The sequence below is a fragment of the Nothoprocta perdicaria genome, unplaced genomic scaffold (assembly GCF_003342845.1).
Source record: "Nothoprocta perdicaria isolate Ctin4 unplaced genomic scaffold, notPer1 scaffold_5, whole genome shotgun sequence".
Classification (NCBI taxonomy): domain Eukaryota; kingdom Metazoa; phylum Chordata; class Aves; order Tinamiformes; family Tinamidae; genus Nothoprocta; species Nothoprocta perdicaria.
Genome location: NW_020455754.1, coordinates 3,300,128 through 3,320,016, shown reverse-complemented (window position 1 = coordinate 3,320,016; position 19,889 = coordinate 3,300,128). Strand labels below are relative to the sequence as shown.

The following is a 19,889-nucleotide window of genomic DNA, read 5'->3' as shown; positions in this document are numbered from 1 at the left end:
AATGTAAGTGGTATAGATATCTGTCAGAACTGCAGTTTCTGATCTTTTCTAGCTTTTGCCAAAATCAGGAGAATTCAGTGAGCTAAAGTGTAACAGTCTGGAATGCATCTCGTAAATAAAAAATGACCCTAGAGGAAGTCAGACAAACAAATGAGACTAAAGCAGAATAGCAGCTCAAGGTTTCAATTTCCTGAACAATCTCACACTAATCCTGGCTGCTGCATACCCGCTCCATACCCTGTGCAGAAATTTCCCTGCTGAATCRTGGTCAAGTGCTGCTCTTACTCTCAGTTTATGTCTAGTCACACTTGATTATATTGACAAACACCCCTTCTCACCTGTCTAATGCCATGCCTGAAGTTACACAAGTAGGTGAAGGTTTGGGATGTCTTCTGTTATGGATACATAATTTGAAATAGCCTAAAAGGAGAAATTTCTCGAAAGAATTCACAATAGAGAAATTGAATGCTGTTTATTGCATGCTATTTATTGCCTTCCTGTTTTGCAGTCTCCAAAGTGTTCTTTTTTTTTTTTTTTTTTTTTTTTGAAATATTTAACATAGTATTTGTGGCAACACAAACATTAAATATGTCAAATATTATATTTTCATATTCATGATTTTTCTTTTTTTCTTTATTTATCCGTATTAACTGAAGGAAATTATTATCATGGCAGGGGGAGTTTGCTTTTGCTTTTTTTTTTTTTTTGCTTCTTTTCCTTTGTCCAATGCTGAAAAAAGTTATTAAGTAGAAAAGAAGAAAAAAAAAAAATGCTGCTGTATGTCTTATTCTATGGCATGGAGTGAAAGAAAGAGTGAACAAGAGAAAAAATTATACAGAAAAAAAAGATAAAAAGTGTTTCTAAATAGAAAATTCCATTATTTATTGGAGCGAAGACTGAAGAGAAATATTTTCATTCAGAGGTTCTTAAGTGGAAGGGACATTCAGAAAATAATGCATGCCTGTTTCGTTCCCTTCCGCTCTCTAAAACCGGCTCTTTCTCTGAGTTCACCAGTGGATCCTGCAGTGGGGCAATGTGGACTCTCATGGATGCTGCAGATATTCTCCCTGTGTAGCCTTTCTATTGGATGAGGCTCTCGCAGCCTTTTCCATAACTATGGATCCTGCACCGTTCCGTGGTTTTGGTGGGAGCGCTTGCTCGCTGGCACTGGGTGCCGGGCGCYGCTCCGGCGGGCGCCCTCCAGCCTCCTTTGCGCTTTGTCTCCTGTGCCCYGCAGCTCGAGTGAGGGCTTCGGCGTCGCGGAGAGGATCGTGCTGCTCACCTTCGTCTCYGCGGTGATCCTCATGGCCATCCTGGGGAACCTGCTCGTCATGGTGGCCGTGTGCAGGGACAGGCAGCTCAGGTGAGCCCCGCGGCGGGCGCTTGGTGGGCAGGAGGGCAGCGCAGCCCCCGTGCTGCTGCCCACGGATCCCGCTCCCACCGACCCCCTCGCTCCTCTCACTTCCTCCGGGTTCAGCTTTATGCTACGGAAGTGTGATCATATTTACATCCATTCTGCACACTTTCAGCTCTCCCAAACTCAAGATCGGATAAGCAGTGAAAAACAGAGCCAAGCGGGGATTCTGTAGAGAAGCAGGTTGGCCTCCGTCCCTTTCCCTTGGCTGCTTCAAATTGCTTCTCTACTAATCCTGTCAGTAAAACACAGAGCAAGAGACGCACAGCAGGCATGTCCCACACTCACAGCTTGGCAGTTGTTCCCAGTGACTTTCAGGTGGTCAGCAGCAAAATCCCTGTCTCAGAGCATTGCTGCTAACCTGGGATTTGTTAGACAAGCCACAGGAGCAGATATTCAGCAACCTCCAGTTATATTCTGTGTGGGATTTTTAATGGATTTAATTTTATTTTAGTGTTATGATTTAAAAAGTGCTGTTCAAGTTAAAATTATAGCTTCGGTCTAGAGTCTTCTCAGTGCTTTCTGGAAGGCTTTTTCTCAATTTACAATTTAAAATAAATCCCCCTCTGCTACCATAAACTCTTCATTCCACCTCCTGTGCATCCCAAACACTTCCAAGGAGAAGGTGATGGGCTGCACCAGCTTGCAGGGCATCACTGGGCACCACCCAAGGCATCAGCTCCTTGTGATCTCGCCCAGATAAGGGCAACAGACACAGCATGGTGCTGGGGACCTAACCTAGCTAACCTGGGACCCTAGGATAGTCCTCCTGAATTCCTTAGCCTGCAATATACCTAATTGTTGCACAGTTCCAAAGAGAAAAATGCAAATTATTTCTGCAGGTTTTGACRGAGTGGTGAAGGTTCTAAAACAAATAGTTTAGTCAGATTATGTGCAATGACTGGGCAGGACTATATTAGCCACATATTTCCTATCCTGGAAATACTGGACCCTACTTTTCCATTTAACCATGGAAACCATTAAAACCTTTTAAAGTCATTAAACCCATTAACCATTAAAAGCTTTTGAGCTTTTCTGACACCTGCAAAGAAGCTTTAAATGGACTGCACGTTGCACAGGGCGCTCTGCAAAACGTTCCGTAGGAAAAGTCACTTTTTCAGTTTTGTCCRTACTCTTTCAGAGCATCTCCTGACTTACCTCCTCTCACTGCACTTGTATCAGACTACCTGTATTTTCTGAACGGATTTAACCCCAATCTGCATGGGAGGAGGAACTCTCTGAGGGCCTGCTTTAAAGAAATTGGTATCCGAGGAGATGCATTTATTTAGGGAACACTGTGGATTTTTCTCTCTTCAATTAAGTGTGAGCTAGGGGGGGATTTTATAAAACGAAAAGTACATCAGAAAGGACTTTGTAGTGTGATAGAATTCATTAGACACAATCACAGGTGAAAATCTCTGTCCAGAGTAAGCTTCTTTGAAAGTGTTCCACCATAATTCTATTATCTGTCTTGCAGGAAAATCAAGACCAATTATTTCATTGTTTCACTTGCCTTTGCGGACCTGTTAGTATCAGTATTGGTGATGCCTTTTGGAGCCATTGAGTTGGTTCAGGACAACTGGATCTATGGAGAGATGTTCTGCCTGGTCCGAACATCCCTAGATGTTTTGCTCACAACAGCATCAATCCTTCATCTGTGCTGCATTTCACTGGACAGGTATGAATAATAGAACATAGCAAATAATACTGTAATAGTAAATAATCTGCTTTTTTTTTCAGTTTTTTTTATTATCAACAGTAGCTGAAGGGCAAATATGAAGAACTGAGACACTAAATTATCTGACCTTCTCCAAAAYTGTGACTATATCTTATAGGTGCTATCAGACCAGCTCTTCATTTGTTAGCAGCTGCTTTGTGGGAGACTTTAACATTTTTCTTCTCTTTTAAAATTTTCTTGCAAAATTAAAATGAAACTAAAATCCTAAAACTAAAAATGATTATTTGCACTTTTTCAGGGCAAASTTCAGAACCCTTCAACTTTAACATTAACTATATTTTGCTTTAAAATCCTACAGAGTAACCATTTTTTTGTTGCAAAAATACGTACAGGAAATCATTTTGAACAGCTATACTAATAAGCAGTATTTAGAGTCTCCAATTGAGTACTGCGGAGGGTTTTCAATACCTTTAAAAATACTATTCCTTAGGATAACTAACATGGCTAAAATCACCATAATCATTCTCATCATCTTGACAACAGATATTTAAATAGCTTCTTTCATTCAAAGATTTGGTACCCAGTCAGTCTTCAAAAGATACTTGATTAAATTCTCCATCGCCTGACAGAATTCCTTTCTTGTGGGAGACAGGGCCACCAGCAAATATAATAGTGTATCCAGAGAGAAGCYGATGGGTGATGGGTACAGCAGGCTTCCTTATCTGGAGGTTTACATGGCTGGGACATGAATAGGACGCTCATTATCTTAAAAACATTGACCGGCTGCCCCTTTGAGCCAATTATCAGCAAAGCAGGTGTTAGGCACTGTGCACTGGAAGCAGAATTGTTATATAAAATGTTGGAGTTAGATCCTTAATTAAGCACAGGAGGGTTGTGGGCAGGGGAACATGAAGGATGGCACAGTTTCCTCCCCAGCCCTGTGCCTGGCCTTTGGCAAGTGCAGAGGACGGCTCCGATGGGGTTGCTGCTGTGGAACCTGATCTGTGGGTCCAGGTCCCCCCTGGACGTGGAGGCTGGGGGTCGTGGCAAGCATTTCGCTCCCTGCTGTCAGCATTGCAGCAGTGGTGCTGACACTGCTTCCATTGCTTTGAAAATGCATCACTCAAGTTCATCTTTTAGGCACTCAGAACGGGGATTACAGTTTTATAGAGCAAGATTTTTTTTTTCTAAACAGACCTGAGGCAGAGTGTGCACATTAGAGAACTGGAAATGGAAAAAAATACTAGAAAAACCTAGAATGAGATGTAAGATTATTTTTTATTACATACAGCATGCTGAGCAACAGGTGGACGTGGACATTCCCTAAATGCCAGACTCCAGGTCTGCTTCCCTTGCTGCTCCCTTGCAAGGTCTCTGCCAGGTGCAGAGCTGCAGCAGCAGAGCACATTGCTGCCAGAGWAATGCCTTGCTTACCACCCTGCTTCTTGGTCAAAAGGAATTGAGGGAGCTGGGCTCTGAATCCCCCCATCCCAGGGCAATGCTTGGATCACTGGACTACTCCAAAGCTTGGGGACCAGCACCCCCATGCTGTGACTCTGCTGGGAGCAGCACTGCCGGGGGGTTGCTCTGTGGTCTCTGTGAGAAGGCTGCAGAGATCATTTCCTCCTGCACTTCTGTGCTAAGAGATGAAAAGTGAAAATACCCAACATTGCACAGGCTCTATTAAATGCAACAAGAGCTGTAGCTGTGTTTTGGGGGAGACTCAGCCTGCAAGCTTTTTTCCTGTAAGCCCAGAGGAAAGCCTATGGTTTAGGCCTGGGAAGGGCACAGCACTGTTCTGAGTGCGCTTCTTTGCTCCTTAAAGGTCTGGCCTAGGTAGGATGCAGTCCTGGACTGGGCTGGGAGTAGGAGGGGAGAGGGGCCTTGCTAGGATGAGCCCAGCATCAGTATTGCTCCACTTGGGGAACGAGGCAGCAGCGCAGGCTTCAGGGATAAAATTATCCTGGTTAGGAACATTCCCAATTTTAAACCTGTTGCCTGTGCCCAAGCATTCTTCCTGTTTCTTCAAGACTGAAAAAAATCCTGTAAAGTACAAGGAAGAATAGGCACACTCTCCCACACAGAGGCTAAAACAAATCAAAGAGCACCAAAAAAAATCCCACTGATCTGGATGACAAATTAATTGAAAGAAACCACCCACTTATGGCTTGGAATTTGAATTTCCTGGGAGCAGGAGGTCACCTTAGGTGAATGGGTCATAGCAGAGGAAGTCTTTAGGATATGCCCACAAACTTTCAGCTCATGAATGCCCTGACAGTTGAACCTGATCTGCATTGCAGAGCTTCAAGAAATCCCAAGCTATTTAATGTTAGGCTAAACAGTGTTCAAATTGCTTGTGAAGAAAGGCAGAATGAATTCATTAATGAAGCATAASGTCTGAAGACCCATGGAAGTTCAAGAATGACGAGGCAGCATTGCACCGACAGGRACACAACAGCGCAACAGTGATTTTTGTCAAGTAGCAAGCCTGATTTTGCGAGGTGTCAGGTAGTTATCTGAGGACAAGCAAATGTTCTTTCTCCTTCCCATACAGCTTCCATACTTGTTCTGTTGTATATTTTGAGACAGAGCAGGAGAAACACTTCTCCAAGCCAATGACAAAATGCAGCTGGCCCAGACAGTTATTGCAGAATTTATACTTTGCTTGCTGCTTTCCTGCTAACAAATGATGCCACTGCAGTAGCCGAAGAGCTGGTCTGAATTTTGGGCAATTCCCTGCTATTGTGATTTCTCTGTCTCTCCTCTTAAAATTGCTTTCTTAAGGGTCTGCTGGAGCAATGACCACCACATACAACAACATTACCAGATTTCTATAAGAAATGTGCCTGTGAGAGGCTTCAGCCTTCCAAAGGCACTTGTATTTGCCATAGAAACATTTCTCTATCCTCCAATCTCTGCAGGGTGCATACACCTTGTCTTGCTGGATGTTGTTATGACTCCATGGATGTTTTGACACTGACATGAAAAAAAAGTCAGGATTTCATCCTGTGATTTTCAAACAAAGTGTTATTTCYGCCATTAAAGAAGGCACAGTTATGTCTGTGTTTGCCTACAGTGACTGTCAGCTGAAAGAGAAAGCCAAAGTTCTCTCTGTCTCATGTGAAAAGGAGCATCCCTATTTGCTATGTGCCTTTCATTGCTTTCTGTTTGATCAGACATTTCAGTCTAAGCCTGCTGTCAGTCCCAAGATGATGGGCTCTTGGCTTGTCCCAGGACCAAATGCTGTATTCATACTAGCCACTGTGGGGCTTGAGAGAGATAAGGTACAATGGAAAATTCAGAGTGACTGTAATCCTGGGCTGCTTGATCCAGGTCCTTGAYGTGTTTGATGGATATATGTGCAGTGTGAGCCTGGCCAAAGCCCTTTATGTGCTGAAGAGCTGCCAGGGTGTATAGGTAGCCACCTTCTCCACTACTGGGTGGAGGAGACAATAATCAACAGTGTTCATCATTTAGTGGAGCCTAGAGGGCTTACCTGAATTTTGGATACTTAGCCCGGAAGTAAAGCTTCTGTGGTCTGAAAGGCTTCAATAAGAAAATACCTTGTATAAAAGCAATCACTTTCCATCACGTGAGCAGCAGACCATGGTGACTGAAGATACAAAATACCTGTCACATACCCAGAATACCATCACTAAACATTCACTAAGACTATGGAAGTTAAGAAATTTTCTTATTATGCCTATTTAATTAAATATTTTTTGATGAAAAAGAAACATGAGACCTTTCCCTCCTTCTTCCAGAGGAGCTGTTTGTTTGGAAGAAGGCAGGGAAGATCCAGACAGTCTGATTATGGCCCTTAGTATTTCCCTAAGGAGGCAGCCCAGCAGCATATTACCCCTGTGCTGTGTCCTGGAGCTAATGGCAGTCCCACTTCACTCCCTATGTCCTTTCCATAGAGATTAATTCACTTCTGCTACCATGAAGTTGTCTATTGTTTCAAACCTCCTCTGCAATTAGGACAAAAGGGACTTCTAACAGCTTGGGCGGAGAGGAAGCTTGGCTGGAGAGGAGGATACAAAATAATAGATCCATTTTTCATATAGAAGGAAGGCTAAAAGTACCTTTTTGGTCCACCTTTTTCTTCTTTTGAATTTGCCACCCCCTTGCTTCGAATCTGCTGGGAACACTGACTCCGAGTGTGTTGTGATCTGTGGTCACTTCTTGAGAAAGGCAGGGAGATAATTTCAACCTTTGCTTCTGTGACAGAGATGAAAAGTGAAAAYATTAAACCTCAGTCACATTTTAATAGATAAAGAGTACAAAATTTTCCTTAATTTCACCTGTTTCTTAAGCCTAGTCAGAATTCTTTAAATCCTTTTCCTTTTTCAAATTGAACTTAAAATGTTGTGTTGTTCCTGGTGCAGATTAAATAAAATGTCAGATTAAAAACCTGACAGCACAATCTAATAGTGATTAATGACTGACAGAGAAACCAGTCTGTAATCCAGATGAGCAGTGTGGCCCCCACATGGTGTTAATGGAAAGGATTTAATGGGCTAGCAAAAATCACCTAATGTCTAACTGTCAAACTAAAGTTTTCTCTCAGGACTTGGGCTACAGGCTTTCCAAGCTGAYCTGTTACCTGTACAAATACAGAGATGTGAAAAGCCTTCCACACAGTCTGATTTTTGGCAATATTTTGCAGTCATCGCCAAGGAAATGTCCAGTTCCCTCTAACGTGAATAAAAGCAACAAGTCTTCCTTTTGCTCTCTCAGCTGTAAATCCCCAGCTAAGCTTTAAAGGCTGTTGGCAGAAACTGGAATCTCTAGCTATTTTATTTTTCTGCTTTGAGATTGCTTTTATCCCTGGCAAAGACTCCTGAAATCGTAATTAGAGCAGAGCGTAGGTGGGGAAATAGCAGTGGACATCCCTGAGCAGCTAGGACAGGTACWTTAATGCCAGGTTTCTGTCCAGGGCTGCATGACTCAGCCCATCATCGAGGCTCTCCTTATCGTGTCTGCTTCGCCAGTCCTGATGAGTGGGTTTGCAGAAGCACACGCTATGCCCTGGCATCGCACTGAGCCTCGTTTGTTTTAAGCTGGGTTTGACAGCACTGCTTCCTTCACAGCGCTGTGTTTCGCTTGCGCTAGCTGTTGCCCTTCTGTTCATTCAGACTTTAGCGGGGAGAATGTTTTTTCTAGCTTGTGTTTTTCTCTGTGATTCATATGTCTCATGCCTTCTGTTTTATTTCAGGCCATATATTTTTCTTTTTTTTTTTTTTCTTTTTTTTTTTACTGGTTTCTTGCACAATGCTCAGGATTCGGTTGGATAGTCAAGCTGTTCAACATTTTCAGAAAGGTTTGCTAGAAAAGACATTTGCCTAATAATATTTTCTATCTATTTTCATGACTAAACAAAGACAAAAAAAGCAAAAAAAACAAAAGAAAAAAACCTCCACCCCACATTCAGGCTTTACTGCTGCAAATTATTTGGTGAGATCTTAAGAAAATCCTGAGAAATCACCAGATGAATTGGAAAAAATGGATCTTACCAATCAGACACGGGGAGCAAAGTCCTGCAGGGACTTAGAGATCCTCTCAGTCTCATCTCAGATGGTATTTTTGCAAGGTACCAGAGATTTCTCAGGGTTCATTGAATCTAAATTTTGCTTTTACTGGGTTACACTTTGTCATCATTGCTTTGCTATTCTAATATGAAAGAAATATTTATCCTCAGATTACTACTTTATTGCATATTTTATGCGTACCTATGTACTCTTGTGCATATGCCATAAGTTGTACTGCATGTAAGAGTCTCCAGTTACTGTCAGGAATAGGAATTTTCTATTCCAAGACAGAGTTTTAGAATGCAATTATGCTTCAAAATGCTGAGAGAGGGAGAGAGAGAAAGAGAGAGAAGAATGGAAGAGAGAAAGAAAGAGAGAATGAGAAAGAGGGAGGAAGGAAGGGAGGAAGGAAGGGAGGAAGGAAGGGAGGAAGGGAGAAAGGAAGGAAGGAAGGAGAGAGACTGATTCTAAGTGTTTGTAGGTTTGGACTGAGGAAGACTCAGGTGAAGAGTGGTCCAGGCCAGGAATTTCTGTGAAGGATTGCTCCCTCCTAAATGCAAGGACTCTTGGCTTATCTGTCTTAGAGCAGACAGGGAGCGGGAACCATTCCAGGCAGTAGATGCTCAGAATGAAATGAGGTGGAGTTGGCGATTCCTGAGGGGCAGGCGGGACGTTCCCCTCTGGGCGAGCACAAAGACATGATGAGCMTGAATGAATTCTGCATCCTTACTGCATCCTTAACTGCCATGGTCCCTGAGAGCCCTCCAGAAGGAGCCCTCCACCACAGAGGACACAGTGACTGTTTCTTTTTGTGGATGATAGAAGTCCCTTTCTTTTCTCCTCAGCTAAGAGAGGAGGTCACAGAACTGAGCACCATTAGGCCAGACTAACATCTGGTTTCTTAGCAAGTGCTGTGAGAGGTGAAACAGTAGAGGAGTTCAAGCAAGACCCACATGCTGTGGRCTGCCAAAGCGCTCCTCATGCTCCTGTCTCACACACTGCATTYCTTTACCATGTCGTCCATCCCGACCAGCTCCTCCAAGCTGACATTTCTGAAGGGTATTAGATACAGTGCTTGCCTGCAGTGTTAAAAACATTTGCAGATTTGCTGTATAACATGCAGAGTAACAGCCCTAGACGTATATTTGTATATTCAAAACTAGTCTTAGTAGAATTCAAACACAGCCACATAATTGTTGCTAAATAAAGGCTAAGGCAAAGCAGATGTACCCAAAAAGTGTTGGAGTACTAGAGTGGCAGATGCTTATTGTGCCATTTACAAACATTAATTAGCATTAATATACTGTTCAGCTACCAAATTAGCACAGTCCCTTGAGACAAATGATGTTTTAGACATGTCAAATTCCTAGCAATCTGAGTCCTGTGCTGTGCCATAGATTCCCTCTTGGTGGATTTCTCAGGGCAGATGGATTTTGGTGGTTCAGCAAGGGTGAGAGCACCTTTACATGGGTCCATGGGCACGGTGAGGGCTCCCTGCTCTTTCCGATGCTCTTTCCGATGCTCTATGTGCAGCTCTTCTGCTTCATTTCTCTTCGCACTGTTCTGGGTGACAAAGCAAGGTGAGGAGGATCACGGGGCGGCCCAGGATGAACCCCTGTGTTGCCTGGGGCTAGAAGCCGGGACCTCCCCTTGTCCCGGCTGCTGGGACATATTTTGTCTTTCTTGGGGACAGGGGAAAGCAGCTGAGTCCGCGGGAGCTTTGCGATACARCTGGAAGCTGGCTAGCAGAGGACGTGTTGGTGGCGAGACTTATTAGTATGAAATATCAGTTGGTAATGATTAAGCACTCAGCACGCTGATTATATGACAGAAATCCCTGCTTCCTTTTGCATCATAAATCCCCTTTTCAGCCAAAGAGACCTCTTGCCTCCCATGGAACCTCAAATCAGGAAGGGGAGCCGAGCAAGGACAGATAGAGACTACGTCCTGGGGCCAGGCATATTCTTCAGCACAGGGACAGCCCATGTCAGCACTTGGCTCCAGGCCACTTCTCAATGGGAAAACTAAGCACAGGACTCACAGGCTTCAGGTCAAGAGTCATGAGGAAAAAAGCAGAGCAGATGGTTGCAGCATCACCTGAGGGAAGCACTGGCCTTTATTAAACATTACAAACCCTCTAGAAATATGGTAATATAATTTGCCACCGTTGCTGCCAATAAGACCCACACACGCACACCAGCCCACGTAGGGACCATGAAGGAGTCTACTCTCCACTTGGCAACGTACTTTTGTTTGTATTACTAACTAAATTTATCCAGTTCCAATTAACTGTTCTCTTCAGCATTTTTTCCTCTGTGTAATTATCCCAACACCAGCAGAGCATTGTTTTTCTAATAAGAATTTAAATTTGTTAGATATACTAATTTTAAGACATTTTTGTTCTTGGCCAGCAGTGTATAACTTGGGTTTATTTGGCACAGTCAAGGCAATAGCTTATTTGTTTTTGGGGGAAGAGAAAGAGTGGTTCTCTCCAAAAACCGTAACAGTCTGGTTATCTGGAGGCCAGAGTCTGGTTTGCAGAAATATCAGCAAAGGCAGTAGTACTGATTTGCTTTTTACAGGCACAAGTAATCTGAGACTTGTTCTTTAGCTTTTGTATGGTTATTAGGATTTGGCAGAAGACTTTGATCCAGTTAGGCTTTTATTGAGGGAGAGGACAAGTGTGCAAAACCATGGTTGATTTGTTTTTGTAGAGCACATCAGAATAGGGCAAGGAAGAGGATTTTCTGCATTACTCAAGTTATTATATAACAACTGTGATACAAAAAGCAGCAGCTTCTGTCTTCTAAAGTAAAAGTACCCATCACTCACAAGAGTTTTCCAGCAGTAGAGTTGAATGTCTTCAGTATCTGAGTTGGCGGCCTTAAGAAAGGTGCACGCTGCACCCCAGCTTTGAGAAAGAACAAATAAAACCCATTTTTTCCACCCTCTCATCTTCATTTTCTCGATTCTTTCRGAGGGGTTAAAAAAATATTCAGTATGAATATTCAGTACATTTTCCTTGGCTTATTTTTGCCCTAGTGACGATAATACATATTGCATGTGTGTAATATTATGTATACACGTGACACAAAATAGATTTAAATGTAGGCCACCCACTGATCCAGTCTGTTTAGTAAAGGTGAATGTCTATTTGTGTGTCTATGATATCTAAGGCTCATCTTTCAGGATGGTGGCTACTTACCCATTTCTCCAAAAAAATTGTATTGCAAACCAGGGAAATATGCTAGGTTTCCTCCAAGGTCAAGGAATTACTGAACATAGACAAATAATTATATAATGCTGAAAAAGCAAGGGGAGAGCTGTGGTGTAGTTAAAGTTGGGCTGATGGAGGCTCAAGACTCCTGCTCTGGGAGGGGTAGCTTTCACCTTGACACACGTCTCCGTGTCATATATATATATATATATATATATATATATGTAAAAGAAAATCTTTATTTTTGATTCATTTACACTTATCAAAGTGTCTGTCATGGACAAGGACAAGTATTACATCTTCTTCTTTTTTTGGAGCAAGTTGGAAGATCTACTGCTCCAGAAAGGGACTCTTGTATTTCCTCTTTGGTTAAGGATGTCAGAAGCAGAACAGAGGATGTGTTTTGCATCATCTATTCTGCTTGAGGTCATGGGGAAGTTAACAATCTCAGGGAATGCAGAAGCATGGATTTTGGCTGATCATAGTAAGAGTTAATATTTAATTAAACTTGGACATCATATTAATCATGTAAGTGTATTACATTTTGTATCCATTCATCACTTTGTCATACCAGTATGTAATAGATATTCTATATACACACAGGAAAACAACCCTAGCCTGAAAGCAAGCAGAACCACAATAAGAAAATGTCTTTATTTCAGYCTTTGACTAGAAGTATTGATAATCTTAGAGATATAATTACTTTTCTCTCAGTGAATAAATAGCTGTTTAAATGCCCAAACCATCGCATACATCAAATCGTCAGCTACTGCAAAAAAAAAATCCGTGTGACTTCAATGACTTCTGTAACATATACAAATTTCTATTATCTGACTCTCTGGGCCATTGAATGGAAGTCCTGCTGAGCTATGGAAAAGCAGGCTGCATATTTCTCTGCCTCACTCGCCAGCAGCAAAATTGTCACCCACGTTCTGATTGCAGAACCTTATTATGGCTAACGAGGTAGTGACAGAAGGAACCCAGCTCGGCTTGCTGAATACAAAGGGAGTGCAGGGTAGCAGCAGCTAGGGGGAAAAAAAAATAGTCTTTTCACGTGTAAGTGGAGAAAAATTGCTGCTGAATCACTGGGAGAGAAGTATGAGAGCTTAAGATGTCTTTTTCTCAGGCATAATTTTACTCTAATGGTCTTTAATAGCATGTATAAATCAGTGTAATGGTGTCAACGGCAGCAGGGATAGAAATGTAAGAACTGCTTGGAAGAATTGTTTTCCCTCTGTGTTAATTAGCAATGTGTATTGTCTTTTTCCTTTACTGTTTGCTGATTTGACTCGTGAAAAGGTAACTGGAGTTTTGGTCTTTTTGCTCTCATTTATTTATTAAGTATCTACTTTCACTCTTTTTCCAAATAAATGCAGTCTTTTGACACTTGTGGTAACACAGGAATCACAGGAATCCTATGATGTCCAGAGCTGGAAAGCACCTTCCATGAGCTCTTTTTCAGATTATAAACAAATTAATATTCTAGATTTATCTCCCCAGTGTTTGGAGTCACAAGAGCCATTGCATATAATGCAAAGAGGACCACCATCTGTCCTAATAAACAGTTACCGAAAATACCTGTTTGAATTCAAAGGTCAGCTTATTTCCCGGGAGAAAGAAATGTRAAGAACAGGAGGAAATCCAAACTTGATAAACGCTAGTAAACATGAGACAAGGTTATGCAAACACATTGTGGCTGTTATAAGATAGGTAGTTATCACAGAAACGGAGCAATATTTATTCTATTCTCTGAAGTCATTAAGATATTAAAATCAATWCACGATGATCCTTATCCCTTGGACTCAGAGTAATTTATTTGGGAAAGGATCTCTGGAGGTCTCTGATCCAACCCATTACTCAAAGCAGGGCTAAACTCAGTATTAATCCCATCTTCAGTCAGATCAGGTTGCTCAGAGTCATCTTCATTTGAGTTCTGGGTAACCTCAAGGATGGAGACCTTTGCTCCGTAACTTCAGTGGAGTGGGAGAACATTTGCAYGGAACATTTACAGAATTGCAGAACAGCTGAGATCAGAAGGGACCTCTGGAGGTCATCTAGACCAACCCTCAGCTCAAGCAGGGCCACCTCAAGCAGAGCACATTGCACAGGATAGCGCTTGCCAGATTTAGTTTTAAATGGGCCTTACCCCTCCTCATTGGATCCCTGCACACTCTGACACTGTCCCTATATTCCTCCTAAGTGGCTGATTAATTTTTCCACAATCTTTATGCTTTCATCTTCTGCTGCAGCTTTGCCAATGACTAGAATCATTTGAGTGCTGATCCAGTCAAGGCAAGGACCAAACCTAAACACTTCTTCTTTCTGTAAATTATTCTGCTACTTATTCTCCCTTGTGATGCTAAGATCATGTCAGTAAAAATGGAAATTAGCTTCACTGACTCTCRTGGTTGCTAAGATTAATGCCACAAAGGGAACATTGTACATAACTCTGTAAAAGAACAGTCATTGTCATATACACAATGTCTTTGAAAGTGAAACTTTTCAGAACATGCTGATTTTCATGCATACGTGTATACACAAAACCAGAAGAGAATGTGGAAATGATCAAATTGAAATAGCTCAACTGAACATCTTTTTCCCCTGTGACATTTTGAGATTTTATTTCAAATATATTTTTCAAAATGCTTTATTTTGACATTTTGATTTTATTTCAACCCTCCGTGTGGAATATGCAATCTTATTTTAGCAAAATAAAGCAGTTCAGTTGACTCACATGACATAAAAAGAAATACTCAATAAAATTTGAAAATTCTTAGATTTTTGTGCCTTTTTAGTTCCCAGTCTGATATTGATCAAATAAACTGTGCAACTCAAGGAATTTTATACATTTACTGTGCGTTCATTTATGTGCCTCTTGTTTTAATGTGCTACTGGCACTTTAGAAATTCTCACAGGCAACTCCCTTAGGGCAGTGGTTCTGTTTTACTGAATCTTTGCTAATTTAATGTCTCTATCTTATGATCCTACTGGCTCCGTAAGACAGATGTTTATAAGCATTCTGCAGTGATGCTCTCTTGATGCAAGATGTTTCTCAGAAAAAAAAACAAATCTCTTTGACAGAGCTCATGCATTCCCATTGGAGAAAATACTTTACGGTTTTATTTTTAGAAGACCTGGCTGTCTCCTTCAGTGATGGGCGCTCTCCTGCTTTCTCCTTGCAGGTACTATGCCATCTGCTGCCAGCCGCTGGTTTACAGGAACAAGATGACTCCGCTGCGGATTGCCGTAATGCTTGGAGGGTGCTGGGTAATCCCAACATTTATTTCTTTCCTCCCTATAATGCAAGGCTGGAATAGCATTGGCATCATTGACCTGGTGAGTAAACAAGGAGATCCATCAAACACGTATCAAATCTATTCTGTGCTGTGCATTTTTCTTCAAAAACAGCATTGAAAGACTTATYTGAAATGAAGCAAAGAAACACTAAAAGAGAAAATTCTTTGTGACGCAGGGAGCCTGCTGAATTTCTGAAAGATGCTTGAGGGGATTTGAGCTGTGTTTTTCCCTTTGCTTTCTGCCTGAACTGGGCTGGTAGGCCGGTTTTCAGGAGGCAGATTGAAGCCTTCTGCAGCGTTTAGCATGGGCTGTGACATTGTCCCCAAATGCAGGGACCGTCAGCAGTGGAGAGAGAAGCAAGGAGGGTAGCAACTGGGTCAGAGACAGCAGGAGCCATAGGGAACATCAGGCTGCTGTTTTGGGGGARCAGTCGTGATATCTTTCTCCTATTCTCTGTCCTTGTGCTTCCTCCCCCAGATTCAGCAAAGACAGTTCAACAAGGCTTCCAACTCCACTTAYTGCATCTTTATGGTCAACAAGCCATATGCCATTACCTGCTCAGTGGTGGCCTTCTACATGCCCTTCCTACTGATGGTGCTGGCCTACTACCGCATCTATGTGACCGCCCGGGAGCACGCGCGCCAGATCCGGGTGCTGCAGCGCGCGGGGGCCCCTGCGGAAGGCCGGCAGCACCACCCCGACCAGCACAGCACGCACCGCATGAAGACTGAAACCAAAGCCGCCAAGACCCTGTGCATCATCATGGGCTGCTTCTGCCTGTGCTGGGCCCCCTTCTTCATCACAAACATAGTAGACCCTTTCATAAACTACTCGGTGCCAGGGAAGCTGTGGACAGCGTTCCTGTGGCTAGGCTACATCAATTCAGGTTTGAACCCTTTCCTGTACGCCTTCCTGAACAAGTCCTTCAGGCGTGCCTTCCTCATCATCCTGTGCTGTGGTGATGAGCGATACCGAAGGCCTTCCATCTTGGGGCAGACGGTGCCCTGTTCCACCACCACAATAAACGGATCGACTCACGTGCTAAGGTGAGTGTTTCTCAGACACTGCAGAGTACCACTAGAAAGGGTACTTCCCATGAATTTTCTTGAAGGACCAGTTTCTTTCTGCATTTGAACTATTCGAAGGATTAACTGTTCAAAAACAGGGTCAAGAGAAGCACCTGGAAATCCGTTGGCTGCTCATAAATCCTGGGTCTGTAGATGTCAAACGTGTTGGTGTGCAAGCTCCTCCAGAGGCAAGGTCAGGAAAGAGTCCAGAGAATGCAGAAAATCACATGCRCGTTTCAGCAAGTGCTCCTATTTTGTCTGGGCTGAAAAGCTTCTCCCCACAGGGGAGCAGAGCCTGCTCCGTTTCCTCTAGCAAAGGGATCATTACAGCCCCATGCCACTTCTCTGGTGCTGCCTCAGTAACCCTCCAGGCATGGCTACAGCTTCTGAACCAATGAAAGGAGGAGAACTAAATTATCCAAGTTCCCCGGTCCTTGCTGTGGCACTTTGTTGTGTGTYTAGAGGGAAGGGTAGTTGCTATTTTGCTTTATTTTCTAAGTTAATAGCTTTAGCTTAAAAAAACGCATTTGCCAGCCCTTTACCGTAATTGAGTCAAAACCTCTGGATTCCCTGAATATCACTCTGAACTTCTGCCCCAGGCAGGTGGGCGGTCACTGTCCTGCTGGGACTTGAGCCTGGTTAAAGCAGCCCATGGCAGCTCTTGGTGGGAACGGCAGACAATGATGGGCAGGTATCTCCTTATGCTTCTGACTAATAACTGAGATCCCAGAGAGGGAGGACTTACAGGGACAGGGCAGAGCTAGACTGAGGCATGTGCCTATTCTAGGCTCATGCTGGGTTTCAGTCTGGACAAGTCTGCACTGGTGGGAGCGCTGCCTTCCCCTGGGCAAGGCAGCAACATCTGGTTGCAGCCTGCGGAGACGGATGGACACTAAGAGATGCTTTTCCATGGTTTGGCAGTTTGGAGCCCAGGGAGTCAGGACATGTTTGCTGGTCACTGCTCTTCATTTAGCAGGAGATGGGTTATTGCAAGGGCACTGCTGGCAGAGAGCTGGAGCTGTGCAGAGGGGGCTCCTCTGCTGTCCATCTCCCCAGAGCAGAGGTGGTGGCACAGCAAGGGAGGCAGGAGCAGTTATCCCCTGCCTAAGTAGAACAAGCTGCCTTGGCTGAGAAAACACAGGTGTCTTTCTGCATAGCTGTCCAGAAGAGATTTGGTTCTTTTTGTAAACAGATCTGTGGCTCTGCACATATAAATAGGCACTTGGGAACCAGATTTGTGCTCAGAGCTGATCCAGGCTCTGAAGGCTGGATCCAATGCTATGCATGCACTGGCTGTTCTGGATTTGCAACAGTCCTAGACTGCGTTAAYAGATCGAACAGCAGCTAGGGTCTCTCATAGCCCCAACACAGACCTATTAAGCTTCTCAAGCCATGGAAAACATTACAGCACATACATCTTCTACTGATTAGAGGTTGAGTTTGGGACTATGGCCCCAGTGCCCTCAATCTCTGACCAGTGATCTCCTTGATTCTTTGCTGAGCATCTTGGCCACTGATAAACCCTTATTTTGAAGCYCTTTTTAGCCATACCAATGTCCCTACAGCCAAAGCAAAAGCAAAGAGCTGTCTTGCCCCCAGARCTAGGAGTGACCATGGCCTCAGCTGCCCTGGGCAACTGAGTGAGTCCTGGTGGGCGACAGTAAAAGCTGAATCCCATCATGTAGCTGAGATCAGGCTTTTCTTATTTCCASCTCTTCTCTCCCGCTTGTTCCTCTCTGGTGTTCCTCTCACTTGTGAGTCCTCCACAGAAGGAGGACCTCCATTACAAAGTCAAATCCTCCATTACAAAGTCCTCCATTTACAAAGTCAAATCAAATCTGCCTTTCCATACCAGTCCAATTCTGTACAATAAAAACTAGACACTTGTTTCCTATTGCAGGCATCCCCTCCTCTCTAGACTCCAAAGAAGGGCTACTAAGGAATTCAGCTCCGCACATCACTTGCATCATCTGCAATTATCCTCTTTTCTTTTTTTTTTCATTCAGTTTTATAGCTGATGAGGGAATGATATATTTTCCTTGTGCAGACTACATACTAAAGATGATAAAGGTTTAGGTATTAAAGGAAAACTGGCCAATTGTAATATTTGGACAGTTAATGTCATTTGAAGAATTTTAAAATTTCTGTGCTTTCCTCGTAAGCACAAAGCAGGTTGAACTCACCAAGGATGAATGAGAAATTCAGTGAAGCAGATTCTCTCAACTTACAGTGTATATTTTCTTCAATAACTTTGAAATACAAGGGTTTGGTTCTCAGTACCTGAAACTCTGAAATCTTCCTCTTCAGGTTGGTTTCTCAGTAACACAACCAAGAAGCTACTCAGGGGCTGGGCAGTTCTTTTCCAAACGGAGAGTTGTTTCTTCCTGGCCAAGAGCTTTTGCAAATGGGGATATTGTGCAAGGGAAGGGCATCTTTTTTAAATTCAGCAGGATGAGCAGTAAGGCGAACCTGAAGAAAGAAAAGAAAGTTGTTCAACACATTGTGCTGAGCTTAGGGCAGAGCTCCTCCCCCAAAACCCACAGAGAACTGCAAGTTTGTATTAAACTGGTAGGTTTAATTCACAATTAAACCTCACAAATTCATGTCCTTTGCATTTTTCAGTGGCAACACACGTTGTATACAAAGGTTTGTTTCTCTGGTTGCAGCACAAATTGTGTAATTCATTATCAATATTTGCAATTCATAGTTCTAATAACCTATAGTTTGAAACATCATTCATTGAAAGGGTTCAAGAATCATTCTGAATAATGAGTGGATAGGAGAATTTACAATGAGCACTCAGCTCATGTATGGGAAAATGTGCTACAATAACAGCACTAGATACGGGTTTCCGGATGACTGTAGCATATGCCAGGAGCCTGAGTCTGAAAACACAAAGGCTTAATCATCTGAAAAATTCAGTCTTCAACTTCAAACTTATTGCTTGCATATTTTTTGTCTTGCACAAGACAACAGATTCATGGTTTTTATAAATCATTAAACCCTGTTATATCACAAGTGGCTTGCAACCTAGATCAGCATTGCTTGAGTTCTTGGATAAAACAAGTTCTACAATTTTGTCATAGTACATAATATGACTTTGGGTAAAATGTAATTGAGCAATAATCAGAGTAGACAAACTCGGGAACATACGGGTCAAGGAGGTCACTTTGGTACTTTCACTGCTTCCTCTCAGAGTGCACTGCTCGGTCTATCAGTCCCTTCCAGGAAGGCTGTGGTGAGTGGTTTATTTACTCATTTTTCCAACACAGAGAGGCCTTCTTAGGCAGGCTTGATGTCAATTTTATTTCTCTAAAGTGAAACACATCCCAATTTTCCTTTTATGAGAGCCAAGAGAAACAAAGAACAAAAAAGCATGCAGCTTGAGGGGCTGGAAGTTCGTTATCTTCAGAAATATGAAAATAAATAACTCAATCAACCGCATTCCTCTCAGCACGACGAAGGCACACAAAACGTGGGGAGAATTACCCGTAGCCACCACACTGCTGTGGACTCCTATAAGTCCCTATAAGGAATATAGGGAATTGTGGCAGTAAAACTTCTCAACTCCAGCACCCGAGCRGGTGCTTCCTTGCTGCTAGTTGAGTAGACAACATAGCCTCTCAAGGCTTTAGATTTTGGAAGTGTAGCAGCTTCATGGCTTACAGCTCTGTTGGAATAAAAA

At 42.9% G+C, this 19,889-nt stretch overlaps 1 protein-coding gene across 2 annotated transcripts in view; it reads left to right on the top strand.

Annotated features, from left to right (window-relative positions):
* The window catches only part of HTR4 (5-hydroxytryptamine receptor 4), an 81,344-nt gene that overhangs the window by 25,278 nt on the left and 36,177 nt on the right, over nucleotides 1-19,889 (top strand). For both annotated transcript variants that reach the window (XM_026047558.1, XM_026047559.1), the window contains 4 exons: nucleotides 1,238-1,363; nucleotides 2,892-3,092; nucleotides 15,023-15,176; nucleotides 15,615-16,183. In XM_026047558.1, coding sequence (XP_025903343.1) covers nucleotides 1,238-1,363; nucleotides 2,892-3,092; nucleotides 15,023-15,176; nucleotides 15,615-16,183 — 1,050 coding nt within the window. The remainder of the gene's footprint in view (nucleotides 1-1,237; nucleotides 1,364-2,891; nucleotides 3,093-15,022; nucleotides 15,177-15,614; nucleotides 16,184-19,889) is intronic.